Source organism: Rhinocladiella mackenziei, assembly GCF_000835555.1.
Source record: "Rhinocladiella mackenziei CBS 650.93 unplaced genomic scaffold supercont1.1, whole genome shotgun sequence".
NCBI classification, from domain to species: domain Eukaryota; kingdom Fungi; phylum Ascomycota; class Eurotiomycetes; order Chaetothyriales; family Herpotrichiellaceae; genus Rhinocladiella; species Rhinocladiella mackenziei.
The window spans coordinates 1348099-1362612 of NW_013550604.1; the positions used below are offsets into that span (position 1 = coordinate 1348099).

General features: G+C 49.3%; 3 protein-coding genes across 3 annotated transcripts; 1 reads left to right on the forward strand and 2 right to left on the reverse strand.

Annotated features, from left to right (window-relative positions):
- Nucleotides 1-235: 235 nt before the first annotated feature.
- On the reverse strand, nucleotides 236-1028 carry Z518_00477 (uncharacterized protein; the record flags this gene model as incomplete). The annotated part of the gene is made up of 2 exons (XM_013421080.1): nucleotides 236-671; nucleotides 721-1028. 2 exons carry the CDS (start codon nucleotides 1026-1028, stop codon nucleotides 236-238), a joined length of 744 nt encoding a protein of 247 aa, XP_013276534.1.
- An 8576-nt stretch (nucleotides 1029-9604) lies between these two features.
- Nucleotides 9605-10359, reverse strand: Z518_00478 (uncharacterized protein; the record flags this gene model as incomplete). The annotated part of the gene is made up of 5 exons (XM_013421081.1): nucleotides 9605-9640; nucleotides 9698-9834; nucleotides 9911-10042; nucleotides 10111-10226; nucleotides 10286-10359. The coding sequence occupies 5 exons, from the start codon at nucleotides 10357-10359 to the stop codon at nucleotides 9605-9607; spliced, it is 495 nt and encodes a 164-aa protein (XP_013276535.1).
- A 1071-nt stretch (nucleotides 10360-11430) lies between these two features.
- Z518_00479 (uncharacterized protein) lies at nucleotides 11431-13611 on the forward strand (the record flags this gene model as incomplete). Its single annotated transcript, XM_013421082.1, has 5 exons — nucleotides 11431-11463; nucleotides 11521-11596; nucleotides 11662-11991; nucleotides 12036-12431; nucleotides 12776-13611. 5 exons carry the CDS (start codon nucleotides 11431-11433, stop codon nucleotides 13609-13611), a joined length of 1671 nt encoding a protein of 556 aa, XP_013276536.1.
- Nucleotides 13612-14514: the final 903 nt, after the last annotated feature.

A 14514-nucleotide genomic window follows, 5' to 3' on the forward strand; every position in this document is an offset into this window, starting at 1 on the left:
ATACCTCTTCCTATCTTTTCAAGTCCATCCAAACTCCAGAAACAGAAGGTTTCAAAGCCGTCAAAATGGGTGTAAGTTCAACGTCATGAATCGCTGAAAAGTCATGAGCCACGACATCACATCCTTCCCATGAAAATCAGGCCTTAGATCTCTCTGATTTGTTGTCTTTTAAACGGGATCCGAGTCTCCTTGCCATGGCCGAGGGGTATCCATTATAATGTAACAGTTGTTTTCCTCATGATGATAATAGAACAGCCCCTACCGATGGAGGTGCTCTGTCGACAGAGGGGTTAGCCATGATGGATTTCAACCAGCAATTTCCATTCTGATTGGCATTCGTCTTTTGAAGATTGGCGTTGAACAGTATGCCACGGCATTGTTCTTCTCCTGCAAAGGTGTTCATGTTCGAACAGGCATTGATACAGGCGTCTAGGGTATATGCGATGATGTTGATCATATCGTTGTCGGGGAAGTTTATGTTGCAATTCAGTTGGAACTGTTCTCCCGTTGCAGAATTTATTGTGGCCTGATCCACACATTGGAGCGCCGTCGTGTTGACTTGATCCGGCAGAAGCGGAGTGTAATTATTTACCAGACCAGAAGGAGTTGCTGACGCGGTAGGGGCGGTGTTGGTTACAGTCACCGTAGCAGTCTGCGTCTGAGTGGAAGAGCTGACTTTTTATCAGGCATGTTCATTTTTGGTGACCCTGATACACTTACTCGGAATCGTCCTGGCTTGCAAGAACTCCTCCTAGTGCTCCTCCCACGGCACCAGCCGTTATCAGAAATGTTATAACCGCGATCAGGAGGGTGTATGCTAATATGGACAGTCCCCAAGGGAGGCGACGCCTAGGAGACTGTGGAGTCGGCGCATCAGGTGCAACAGGCGCATTGTAAACATCATGCTGAGGTAGGACAATAGGCGTGGTGGACGTATGTGAAGGTGAAGATGAAGATACTACCTTGTCAGAATATGTAGGCGCATAACCATTGTCACGATGAGAATCGTCCAGCTGGAGGCCATCCATTTGGATGGCAAAGGACAGGTTAGGATGTCTGCATTGCTACACCCTGGGGATTAGGAGGCTTAATAGTAGGCAATTTGAAATTGGACTCGACCATTGAGACGAGCATCGTTTCCAAATAAAAAAGACCCACCTACAATACAAATGGTGCGCCAATCAATCGCTTATCGAATGATCTGGTTGATTGATTGGCTGACTAAATTCTTACGCCCCTACACGCCGCCCGGCCCATTGGGAACTACTGCTACCACACGATTGTCCATCCCATGCCTAGTCGGATATGAAAGTCAAGGAGTCGCCGAGCTTGGGGGCTGACGCGCTAGTACCTTAGAACCTCGGGGGAAGTCAAGGACTGAAATGCATCGAACCCAAGGCAAAACTCCAGGGACTTGCCGTACCGGGTGTGAAAAGGGGCCCAGAGCGGCGCGTCGAGCCTGTTGAAGATTCTACCCGCATGCAGGGGAATTATATGCATTGTAAACGGTACCCAAAAGTCCCCAGGCAAAGGCCAATGATTGTGGCACTAGGGAGCGTTCACCAAGGACTCGCTAGGATTACCCCTTTCGAAACATTAGCCCCACTCTTGAAAGTTGAGACAAGATCTTCCTTAGGGGCGGGTGCTGTTTTATCCCTCAATACCTCGATCATGCAACCGTCTGGACGCAGAGAGCTGAGGAGGTGGTTCTTGAATATTCGTAGACTATTAACCGACGTGGCTGGAAAATTTTCAAATGATGGTTTTGGTGACGTAGTTGTGTCCGAAATTTATGAAAATCGTAAGTAGGCGTCATTCCGAATGACCCACCAGGCAGAATGGCTGGTGAAAAAACACCGAATGAAACGCTGACGGCGGACTTAGCCTCCCGACAATTGAATAAGCTGTTTTGAATTGGTGGTTTAGTAGGGGTATTGCACAACGCACGAGGTGCAAGTGTCTTTTAATGGCAGTCACGATGCCATAACGAAATCTTTCTTCTTGCATAGGACAAATTATTTTGGATGACTCGATGGAAAATACTACAGCCGCGATGCTTTCAATCTGACGCACTGAATATCCACGCCGTTCAGTTGAGGCTGTGCTCGAGCCAAGAGCGTGAACGAGAGTGACGAAGGGAGCAAACCCTCTGCAGCGTTTGGGACGATTCCAAAGCAGGCAGACATGTTGGCCGAGCGATCAGGCTGCCGCAGTTCGAGGTAATTTTCGTTAGTAGGGAGCTATATCGCGTGGCTACTAGCAACCTGTTCTGATGGGGTCAATAGGATTTACCTTCAACTAATTTCTACCTTGGCACTGTACAGCCACCATCCGACGCTCCGCCTAAGGCCCCTGGGGAACCTCCCGAGTATCATATGACTAAGCTGACGGGGGTTTGATATGACTGTCAACTTCATGAAGGAGCCGGTGTTTTCCGCAATCTCCGCGACTTGAGAAAAACCCATCGAGACGATATCATCGACCGTGCAAATCAGGTAGCTTGACACGCACCTGCTGGTAGCCCTTCCACTACATTGACAGACAGCCATACATCTCTATCAATACTTCAAGACCAATCCGATACTTCGGCCGATGAGCTTGCTGTCGAGCAAACGGTTTCCAAGCGCTCGAGACATGCTGCTGTCGAACGGAGCAAGGGCGGATAGAAGGGGTGAAAACTCCTGTAGATGGGAGGGGAAGCCCCCTACAAAGGCTAGAATAGGGGCTCTTGGCACTAGGCACCAGCTGTCTGACAGCTGCTCTCAAAACTACGGCAACACCTCACTCCAGTGCGCGTTCTCGACATGCGGCAAATAAGTCTGCGAGACCCCTGCAAGCAATGACAAGCGCACACTATGTGCAATCCAACGTACGTTTGCAGGACTTGCTAAAAGATGGCATGACTAGAAGGCAAATCAAGCCTACACGGAAGGTGCTGGAGAGCATAGACGCCGGCGGAGGTCGGGGTCGGGGACGATAACGTGGATATGGGTTTCTTTTTCAGAATTGCCAATCCAGGCAATCTCAGCCTTTCACCTGGGACCAGTCGGTCGTACAGATAGGCCAGCTATCAATTTTTAGGACGTCGTAAATCGTTTGTTGACGAACTCTTCATATATTATATGCGAGAGACGATTTCTAGCCCCTAGTATTTATCCCAAGGACACCTTTTGGTCCCCTGGAAATGACACCTCCAAGCAGCATCTACACCGAAATAGCAAGCTTGTCAACCCTGTGGGATCTGTTTTGGTCATCTCAATGGATCTGGCGTGTCCGCATTGTTTGACTATTGTCCGACAGGCTCACTGTGAATCGTAGAGGGAGCTGTATCAAGCACGGTATCCGTGTGATTAGCTTTCTGGATGGAGCCATTAACAGTACCATGTTGTAAATATGCGGCAATCTGGCAGGACCAGTTGCAAAACAGATAGAGCTCTTTGTAGCAATCAATGTAACAATCAATGCACACCACAAGCTTGAGAGGATGTTCATACCTATTCTTTTTCTGTGATGTATACTAACCACCAGGGTGGCAACTTTGCACATATCTTCGAGCATGTCAAACCTTCTGGCAAATGTTATCCGATGCTGGCGAGCGCTGATTGGACAGAATTTTTATCCAAATATCTAAATATCCAAATAAATCCAGGTATTATGATTTCATTTGATTTGGATTTACCTGGATACGATTCATCTATTTGCAAGCCTGGCCGTAAGATAGCCGACGACCCGCGCATGAGACTCCCAACAACATTCCATATGCTGAAGATGTGAAGACTCTGGATCTTCACGAGTGGGGAAGACGAGCGAGGCTGTGGCAGCGTATGTTCCGGTCTCGGGCCATTGATCGCGAGTATGATAACAGCCAAAATCAATCCATCGGAAGGGGCGTCCCTGCCATATTCCTGATGTCTCGCCCAATATACCCGAGGACCTCATTTTGGTGAAAACTTGGTGCCTGAGGAGCAAGCAGCGATGCTTCTTTCTCCACCTGGCTCTCGTAGATCTTGTAGTTGCGTTGTGGCAGCATATGTTGTGATGGGGTGAAGTCGACACGGCAGCGACTATTCTGTACACCCCCCTTGGCTAGTCAGTACACCGATAAACCTGCCTATTCTGTACAGTGTCCCCAGCCTCCTTATTCTGTACACCAACCTTCCTTTCACGGCTTATTCTGTATACTCAATACACTTTGCGCATTGTTCCGTACACCTCTCTATTCGCCCTGGTTCTTGTTGACCTAGCGACGTTCGAATCTCCACGGTAAGTGGCGTGTTTGTAGAACGCTAGCGCGTAGAAGTGATCTTCGGGTAGAGGGTAGAGAAGCAGGATACACACTTCCTTCCTTTTCCTCTGGTATCCCCTGCACGGTCGATATCTCGTGCTGACTAAGGTATCAAACCAGCGCCCATAGACTTGGGGGGGAACCGCCCATAAGCAGGGCAGTTACCCCTCGGCTTATGGGCGGTCCCCCCCAAGTCTATGGGCGCTGGTTTGATACCTTAGTCAGCACGAGATATCGACCGTGCAGGGGATAGAGGGTGACCAATCGAGCTTGTCAGGGTGGTCCGTAGACTGGATCCGATGGGCGACGGGCGATTTCATCGGATCCAATGCGTGGATCATCTCGACATCGAGGCTTGCCCGTTCACGCTCGGTTACGAACCATCTCGAGTGCGATCAGTAGAGCCTGTCTGGGTGGTCCACAGACTGGATCCGATGAAATACCACGACCCATCGGATCCAATCCATGGATCATCTCGACGTCGAGGCTGGCCCGTTCACGCTCGGTTACGAAGCATCTCGAGTGTGATTAATAGAAAAATGAACCGGTGGAGAACAGAGGTAGCGCGTAGCAATTAGCTAGTCCCCTATGGGCTTAGCCGGCACAGAGTGTATGAATATCGTATCGTATCGTGATTAATAGAGCTTCTCTAGGTGGTCCACGGACTGGATTCGATGGGAGCTGCGCGGAAAATATTTAATCCGATGGCGGTGGCGGGAAAGTTGCATCACGTGATTAAACTAACAAAGATGACGTCAACTTTTAGCCAATCAGAGGCCGTTATACAGAATAAAACTTATCACGTGATTAGTGTACTGAATAGTATTTTCGCTTACTAATCAAGGTGTACTGACTAGCCAAGGGGGGTGTACGGAATAGGCGCTGCCAGTGGACCCGGCTGCGCATTCGGCCTATGCCAACTAGTCACGTGATAGAGGAAGCAAGCAGTGGAGAGTAGTATGAAAGAAAAGCTGCCTCCCTGAGGGTGGAAGGGGAAAGACATATGAGAGAAGAGACATTAGCAGCGACAGCAATAGACAAGTGGGCACGGGTGTTGTTAGCACACCTTTCGTGTATCTCGACGTGTTGAACAAAGAGTTATTGTGTACAGGCTCCACAGCTGAAACACTGGTGAGAGGTTTCCATAGACGACGACGTTACTGATGGTTGCTCTGAGTAACGACGTAGTATTCGCACGTCTATAAAAGAAGCCTCAATACCTCGGCAAATAGATAGAGAACAGAGAGAGAGCATTCAAGACATCTCGAGTTGCACCCAGTTTGACACCACATCATACCGAAGCTTGTCCTGGACGAATCCGTCTTCCTCATAGTGTTGTTCAAAGCGCTCGAACTCTGTTGGGGACAGCTTAAAGCGTAGCCACGGGACAGCGAAGAATCCACGGCCAATCTTGCGCTTCTCGACCTGTGACGAAACGGAAGGAGGACATCATGGCGCGAGTGGCGTTGTCTTGTGTTGAACAATGAGTGTAATATTGAAGGTTCTTGATTGTTACATTGATTGTTACACTATGTGCTCTGTTCTCTATCAAACTAAGGTCCTGCCTCGCATGTTTATATAGACAATAATTGTCGCCACTTCTCGGCGTGTCTGTGACTAGTTCACGGGTATGATCCTTGTATGGCTCAACGTTCATCGCCACGCTGAAAATGTTGCCACTGCTGTTCGACAGCTATCTACTCAGGCACTAACAACCCCTTCTTCACCTCAACCCACGCCTCCTCAGCGACCAACAACTCCTTCAACTCAAACTTCGCCGATTCGAGTACGTACTCCTACAACAAAAGAGCGGCCGCGGCCGCGGATGCACACGCCATCACCTGAGTTATTTGAGTCTTCCGAACCTGTCGATGATCTCCCAGCTGCCTACGAGACTAGTCGAGCTCGGGCAAAACCCTAGCTCGTCTCGTCTCATCCCCCGACGGATTAACCATTTTCCGGATCACCGTCATCGGACCCAATCCGTGGACCATGTGCCCCCCGGGGTACCCTCTTACTCGACGTGGTTCACGGATTGGATCCGATGAAATCCCCCCCAACTGCAGGACTCAGATCATGTGCTCCTAGCGCAGGGCTAGCGAAAGTTACCCCGTGGCTTTGACCCCACAGACCACATCAAACTTCCTGGATCTTTTTACGTTCGATTTGGCCTCCAACTATCCAACATCATCAAGCTGATCAGTGTAAGGCTATCCGAGTGGATTTTGAGTACCAGTTGAGCAGATTTGATTGCTTTTCGAATGCAAGAAACCTAGTCTCGCGCGTATCAGTGGATCCCTTCACAATAGTGGGGGCTTGCCGGCAACGCCATCTAATTCGTAGCAAAGCTCATCGACACTGGCTTTGAAATCAGCCGGTCCGGCGGCACGGCGGACAATTATGAGCTACAGAATATCGCTACCGATTCTCGAATCCTCTCGCGCAAGCGGGGCCAGCACCTGCGACCCTAGCCAGATAAGGTATGAATTCTGACCGAGCTCTCAGACACCAGAAGAGCTTACTACCAAACGTGCTACTCTGTCAGATGAACTGAGCTCTCGCATAGCCCGAATGGCTCGGTCACCCGGAAAGTCGATCCGGAAAATTCATTGGCAAGCGCTTCGAACAGGATGGTCCGGGAAGAAAGTTCGATCTATTTTTGGACGACAGGGCAAATACGGCAATCAGATCCAAATGCATATACTGACAGGTCTGAGGTTATGACTGGGCAACGAAGTAAACCGCAACGAAATAACCCAGAGCGGACAAACAATCCGCGGCACTCAAACCAGCTTGAGCAAAGAACCAACATATCTATTCTTCATCAGAAGGACATGTTCACCCAGGCCTTGGAATGGAGAGACAAGCCACGTCGCAAGTTTGTTGGAGAAACATGAATCTTCCGCCCAAACAGGACACTTGAAGAGTCTTGCAGCAATCCAACTGAGTCAAGGTAGTCGGACCAGAGAATATTCACCTGGTCACTTGATTCAGCAACAGGCTCTTCCCGGCGCGGACCAACACAAGTGGCTAATTTAGGAAAAAAGAGTGCCACAAAGACTAGCGGCGGAAATTTCTGCTTACTCTGTTTGCGGTAACCCAGAGAACAGGCCGCCATCTAAGCCTCATCCGGTCACCGCAAATTTCATCTTTTGGAACGGTGGAGTTTAGATGCAGTTTGGACTGTGGCAGTCGATCCTCCACGACGTATGCGAGCACAATTTGACGTTTGTTGAAAGACGGTTCCCAGATTGATTTGAGCGCCATCTTTCTAGAACCGAATGTTAATGGCTGGAAGCACTCCGGAAAGACCTGGACTACGAATGGCTACTACACGGCGATATTTCGGCGTCCATCGCAACAAGAAATTGATAAAGCTTTCGAGAGAGTTATTTTAAGACAAAGCCCTGCGCAACGAAATTCAGCCTCCGCCTCAACGAGCAATCATCGAAGCTCTCAAAACGGTTATCCCAAGTTGAAGACACGAACTGCAAGATCTGTCTTCTCGGTGACGGTATTGATGGGCTCTATGGTGAAATAACACCGCTACTAGACATGCCTTTTTGGCGTTTGTGGAAAGAATCTCGAGATCGTGGCCTCTTATCAGCTGATCCCGAATGTATCGAGGCGTTCTCAAATTACGTTTACAGGATCTGACCAGGCAAGATGTGAGAAGCTACATTGACGACGTGCCAGGGGGTTGTCCACGGATAAAGACTTTTGTGAAAGAGAATGCGGAGGCTGTTGAATCTCTCAAGTCGGAAATTGTTTCTGGATCCGAGAGAGTCTTTCTTTGGACTTTCCTTGTGGTCGAGTCACTTGTCTCGGGTCTTCGCAACTATGACGGTGTGGACGAACGATTTCTCAGGCTTGACGATCCGCCATGAAAACCCGAAACTCTGTACAAGCACGTGCTAGGAAATTTGGTATCCTTCCACGGAAAGTAAGCGTCAAAGCTGCTACAAATCGCATATGTCAGCACCCTGGATCAGGATATCACACTATTCAGCGTTGTTCAGCTTCATTACACCCGGTAATACAAGCCCAGAAGAGACAATGAGCGCCTCTATTGAGATACTGTCTCCGGGTGTTCGAAGCTCTATCTGTGAAGATCTGCTGACGGTCGCCTACGCATCAGATGCCGAGGGTTACTTGAAGTGGACTTGTACCAGAATGTGGTATTCTTACACCACACGGTTCGTGATTTTTCTGAGCTCGTCTGAGGTGTGAAGCTACATCATCTCACTCCACATAGACCTGCGTTTCGATGTCAATATCACTTTGATGGCAATCATGCATACGCGGACTCATGGGCATGATCCCCCCCGGACCATTTCGCCATGGATGACATTTTCCGCTTCGGTTGGGCTCATTGCGCCTACCACTTCGCAACTGTATACGAGGAAATCCATGAAACGGCCTGCTCGGAATATGTCAATACCCTAGACTATGTCCTCAACTATCACCAAAGCAAAGCAAATTTATGCCGAACGAAAACTCTGTACCACTTAGGCGGAATCGATTTATTGCCATCACAAGGCGTATTCGAGCCTAGCACTAAATGGTGCGAAAGGAATGATATCTCCTGTCCCGGCAATATCTTTCTTTCAGCGGCCTCGTCGTTTGGTGGCGTTCGAAATCTCTTGAGGACGCTTAGTGAACAAGCACGGTGACACGGCCGGAAGGCTTTGAGGGTTTTCATCACGTTTTCCAATTTCTTGCTAAGGCCCTATTCAACAGTAATCGGAATTCGCTCGTCAGCGAATGGGTGGAAGTTCTGCACCTTCGACTTTTCTGACCTGAATGCATCCACGGACTCCTTACGAAGTGTTTAGGATTCCTTCCCCGTGGGAAAAGTTAGACTTGCCCCAACAAAAGACATCTTCAACGAAATCGTCACTCTTTTTGTCGAATCTGGTGCAGATATCAATTTGCCCTGAACATCACGGCATTTGACAGGGTCGAGAAAAGGTTCTTTGTTCTCGCTTGGCATCGAGGCCAAAGCAACCAGGAAGTCTTCCGGACATACAGAGCCATTCTTATAAACGATGCTTATTTGCCATGAATTGAAGAAATCCCAATAATATTACAAGGCCGCCCATGCCCGGCAAGGCACATTAGGGAGTCGTTGTTTTGTCCTTGAAACGCAAGACTTGAATGCAATATTACGATAGAAAGTAACCAACAACAGCTCAAACTGCTCCCAAAGCATAAAAGGGAGCTTCTCATTCTCCTCTAACCACCTTCCAATTTCTTCTCCGCCACCCCTAAGAGAGACATTGAATTCAATGCTCGGTAGGAGCTATAGGTCGTTATCGTTTATTCGGTGCAAATGTCGCAGAAAATCTCAAATCCCTAATGGAACGGACATCAACACAATTTATTCTGGTGACAAGAGAATTGAGTGCTTACCAGATCCGTGCCTGGTGCGTCCGTGCAGTCCTCAGAAAGCGGGAAACGTCTCTCGATTGCCCAAAGAGCCGAGTCGGGCGAGTGGTCGAACATGGTAGGAGCGCGCGGCACCTTCTCACGATAGAGCTGGATAATATCTAAGAGCGAAGCATTTGTGAGCTAGGGCTTCTCTTGCCGCTCACGCGAATTGGTATACTATGCCCGCTTACTTACCTTCAAGTCGGACGGTAAGGTTTTCGAGTCGCGAGCCTCTGACGCCATAGCCGACACCAGTACCATCCCAGTGGATGCCTTGTACCTGGCTGGCAAGGACGCTCACGGGTTGCTCCGGTCCCATGAGAACGACTATATATCAAGATTCGAGTTAAACACCGGCTGAAGCTGGATTTAGTGATAAGGGCCGTGAGACTCACCTCGGAGGTTGTACCCAGCGTTGAGGATGTTAGCGGCGTCGCCCCGAAGAGCAGCATCGACAACGGCGGGATCAAAGCCTTGCTCTATGACAAGCGGATGGTACGGAGGTAAGCCACTGGAAAAACACAGGTTACCCGTCGTCTTGGAAGTCCGTCGACTTGGTCAGGAACACACGTGAAGATAATGTCCACCTCTCCACACCCACGTCCAGATCTCTTCTCTCCGGTGGGAGTAGCAGCGACAGTCATTGCGCCAATGAGGCCAATTGAAAACACAGACTTTAGCGAGACCATAGTGTCAGATGAAATCGTATGCGAAGGGTCGATTGCAGCTTCGACTGGGCAATCTCCGGAGGTTTGTTCGTGGCACCGTTGGGGAGCCATCGTAGGTATTTATACTTATGTTGTTGCTGGAATTCGACCACATTGGGACATACGACACGGAAGGCTGCGAAATTGGGACTTGGCTCCATTGCTAACCAACGTAATCCCAAATGTCGGAGATAGGAAGAATTACAACGGCCGAAATACTGTTGTTTGTATACCAAGGCTTGTATTAGGCAAGGCGACGGATGTCAGAGATCTTTTATGTAGTCATATTATGCGCCAGTCAGCTTGCTTGTGCCTCCCACCCTGAAGCCACTAAACCAATCCCGGCAGCCCGGTAGGAAAACCCCGATACAGCACCGCCCGATGTGGTGGTCAGATCCGCGTATGCCGTCCTCACGCGCAAATATTGCCTTTTTTGGCTTTTCATTTTTCTCACATCCTCTCGTAATACTTTTCCCACGTGTCCATTCATCGCGCAAGTTGCTCCCATATTCGAATCAGAAGTCAGGGTGCCCGAGTCGAACCGTTTCGCTTTATCTGGGGATTCGCTGTGATTGCGTGGAGACCATCGAACTTGGCCATCGTCCCGCTACCTAAGCCTCCAGACAGATTCAAAATTGCTGGTAAGCTCGACGTGGCCTCGTTGAGATGCTTTCAAACGAGATTAATGCGATAGACTGTGACCACTCTCCTACCCCGCAGACTGGCACGTTTGAAAAAGAGAAAAAAAATAAGGTATTTTAAGCAATTCTTCATATCCCTCTGTTCCTCTGTGGCCCCCCAAATCCGCGTTCATTTCCTCAAGATGTCATGACAAAGAACATCCCCAACCCAGACAAAGGACTCGTACACCCCGCGCTGAAGAATACTTTCAAAGGAGCTGATGCGTAGGTACGCAAAACTAAGGAAGGTTCGAGAAATGATCCTGAAACAACAACACATCGTCGATATTAGATTTGATAAAGGAGCACAACATCGATAATGTCTGCAATGCGGCCCAAGTGCTTGTGGAACAGCAGATTTGTGAGTCCACATTGAAAGCCAAAATCCGATTTCCTGAGGTCTTCGAGGTTTCTCCAGCGCAAAGTACCGAACGCTCAGCTTCCGAGGAAGAAGCTGCGAGGACTGAAGCAAAAGCCAGGAGAGCGGCAAACCGGTCGGGCGCAGTCAGGACGTTATTTTCCTAATAATGAAGGCCTACAAAGCTAATATGAAATGCAGCGTCCCAAGACTCAACGACCAAATCCCGCAAGCGCTCATTCCCTCACGCGACCGCCAGTACCCTGTCACTCTATGCGGTATATCTGCCTCTCCAGACACAACATCCCCTGCTTGTGAAAGTGCAAGGAATTCCGGAGGAAGCATGCTACGAGTTTGGAGTGAGAACCATGAAAGAGAGCGTGAAACGTGAAGGATGGGATTGTGCAGAGTCTGCCGAGCTGAATAGATGGACACGGGTATCAAGACAAGTTCCTACAAGTGGATCTCCAGGGACTCGGGAAACCATTTCCACAGATTCTCGACTCCATAGCGCACCTCCGACACACCGCGGTGCATAAGAGCAAATGGATTCGAGCAATTTTTGATTGATGCAGAAGCTGTGGCAAGATTGCTACACGATGGTCACTCCATCCAAAAGCTTACCCGGCTTCGCATGCAGACTGAAATCACAGTGAGAGAGCTGAAACGAAATAAGGATCTTCTAGAGTCAAAGCTCAATTCGGAGTCGAGAAAGATCGCTGCTCAAAGAACGGAATTGGATCGACTTGAAGATATGGCAATCAAAGAGACATTGAGGGCGGACAATGAATATCAGGTTTTGGCTGGGGCAAACTTGGACCAAACCATTAGATCTCTCGATGCAGCGGTGCAGAGTGCTGCGGTGACAGATATGGAGACCAGGTATGAGGAGGATCCGGAGGAGGATCTTGTATCTGCCAACTCCGGTGACCAAGGGCCTGAGTTGTTAAGAGAATCGTGGACGGAAACGGGTCTGTGGGAGTCAACTCGCTTCTATCTCTTGATCGGGGCCAGAGTATGATCTCTCTTCATCTTTCCCTAGCCTCTTGGACTAATCATGGTCGATTAATTAGAAGATGATATGCGCGCTCTTGCGGAATATGGCATGAGAGTAAGTCAGGTGATGACCCAGGCTGCGGTGGGAATAATAGAGCGGCATTGACTTTTCCCAAAAGGGAATGGTCGAGGCTGGAATTTAATTTCTGTTTGACGACAAAGCCACCACGAGCAGCCAACGTCATGAACCATCCCTCGACAGTTTCGCCTCTTCCTGCGGGCCAATTTCCTGGCTCCCCCCTCAACGACTGACCCCGAGTCCTGATACTCGTCATGGATGAGCCTCCAACAAAACGCGTCAAGCGGGCGGACGGCGTGGCGATGTTGGATGAAGATAGCAAGACTGATTCGCGACCCGGTCCGAGTGGGAGAGATCCCAGGCAAAGATCACATCACGGCGAAATTCGAGATGGTGGGCGAGGCTCTAGACGGGATGATGATCGACGAAGAAGATCAAGGTCGCGGGAACAAACTTACGAAAGACGAAGAGAGAGGAGCAAGTCTAGGGAAAAGCCACATCGTGATCGTGACCGTGACCGCGATAGAGACCGTGACCGGGGCGGAAGAGGTCGAGGAGTTAATGGATACAGTCAACGAGAAAGAAGCCGAAGTCGTGATCGACATCGATCTTCCAAAGGTATGGACAAGCCCGCAGATGATACCTCCTCTCGCTCACGCCACACAGATTACCGCGGTGAACGCTCACATCGACGCTCACGCTCTCGTTCACCACTGATAAATGGCGACAGTTCCTTTGCACGTACACGCTCACCACCTCAACGAACTGATCATGACCGAGCACGACCCCACAACCGGATCGAGAGTGAACGGAACGAACCAAGAGGATCGAAGTCGAGAGCAGAGGCGACAGAGATGGAGAGACCACCAGTCAATGGAGACAATGTGGTTATGGACGAGGACGATGAAGATGCACTGCTCAGAAAGATGATGGGGTTCACAAATTTCAAGAGCACACAAAATACGAAAGTTCCAGGCAACCAAATCTACGGTGTGAGGAAGGAGAAGAAAACACAGTATCGGCAGTACATGAACCGGGTTGGAGGTTTCAACAGACCATTGAGTCCTACGAGATGATGAACAGACGACGAACCCAGCTGAGAGACAATACATGTGTTTTGTTTACACTCGCTGGCAATAGCCTGGTATTTCGAATCCGGAGTGTTCGCGGAACCAAGCTCGCCATGGGAGGACAAAAGGGGGTCAGGACTTCTCACACAGCATGTCTCCAGACAGAAGTTGTGTCAACAGCGAATCTTCATTGCAGTATCCGACGTGGCCGCATCATTGTCTCTACGCATGTCATCGCATCTGCCAGTCGAGCGGAGTCACCCACGCATTCCTACCGGCATATTCATTCTCAACTTCCAGGGAAATCTTTTCCTACCGACTACCTCTCTGCAAATGAATAATATTCACAAGACGTTACTCCACCACCACCAGCAGAGACCAAAACATCGTCCTCGAAACTGTTGCGTAAAAACATTCTACCACATAATGCCAACCAAATTCATATGGCCAAGACCGAATGGCAACCGAGAATCAAATATGTGATAGCAACCCTGCCCAGCAATCCGCACGAGATGAACTCCCCAGCATTCTTCTCTAATTTGATCGGCATTCTGGACCCTCATCTATGCCGATCGTGAAATTTGCCAACCAAATCGATACCCACTCTGGAAAAGGGGTTGGAGATTGGGTACGAGCGTTGATAGTGCGTGGGAGAGAAATGTCAGCAGGCGAAGCAAGTTGTATTTTCGATGACAAGAAGGCCTTCGAAGTCCTCTCGATACGAGACAGCCGAAGACCCTATTTTATTCCTTATTTGTATCAGAAGGTGCGCCAGAAGGTAATGCACTGGCACTATGGAGGAAGCTCTAGAAGATAGAGGATATCCAAAGATTCAGTGAGAAGAGCAGAGGCCAGCCAATATCGAACAGGTTGTCTTCCCCCCCCCCCAAAATATCTTACATACTGAGC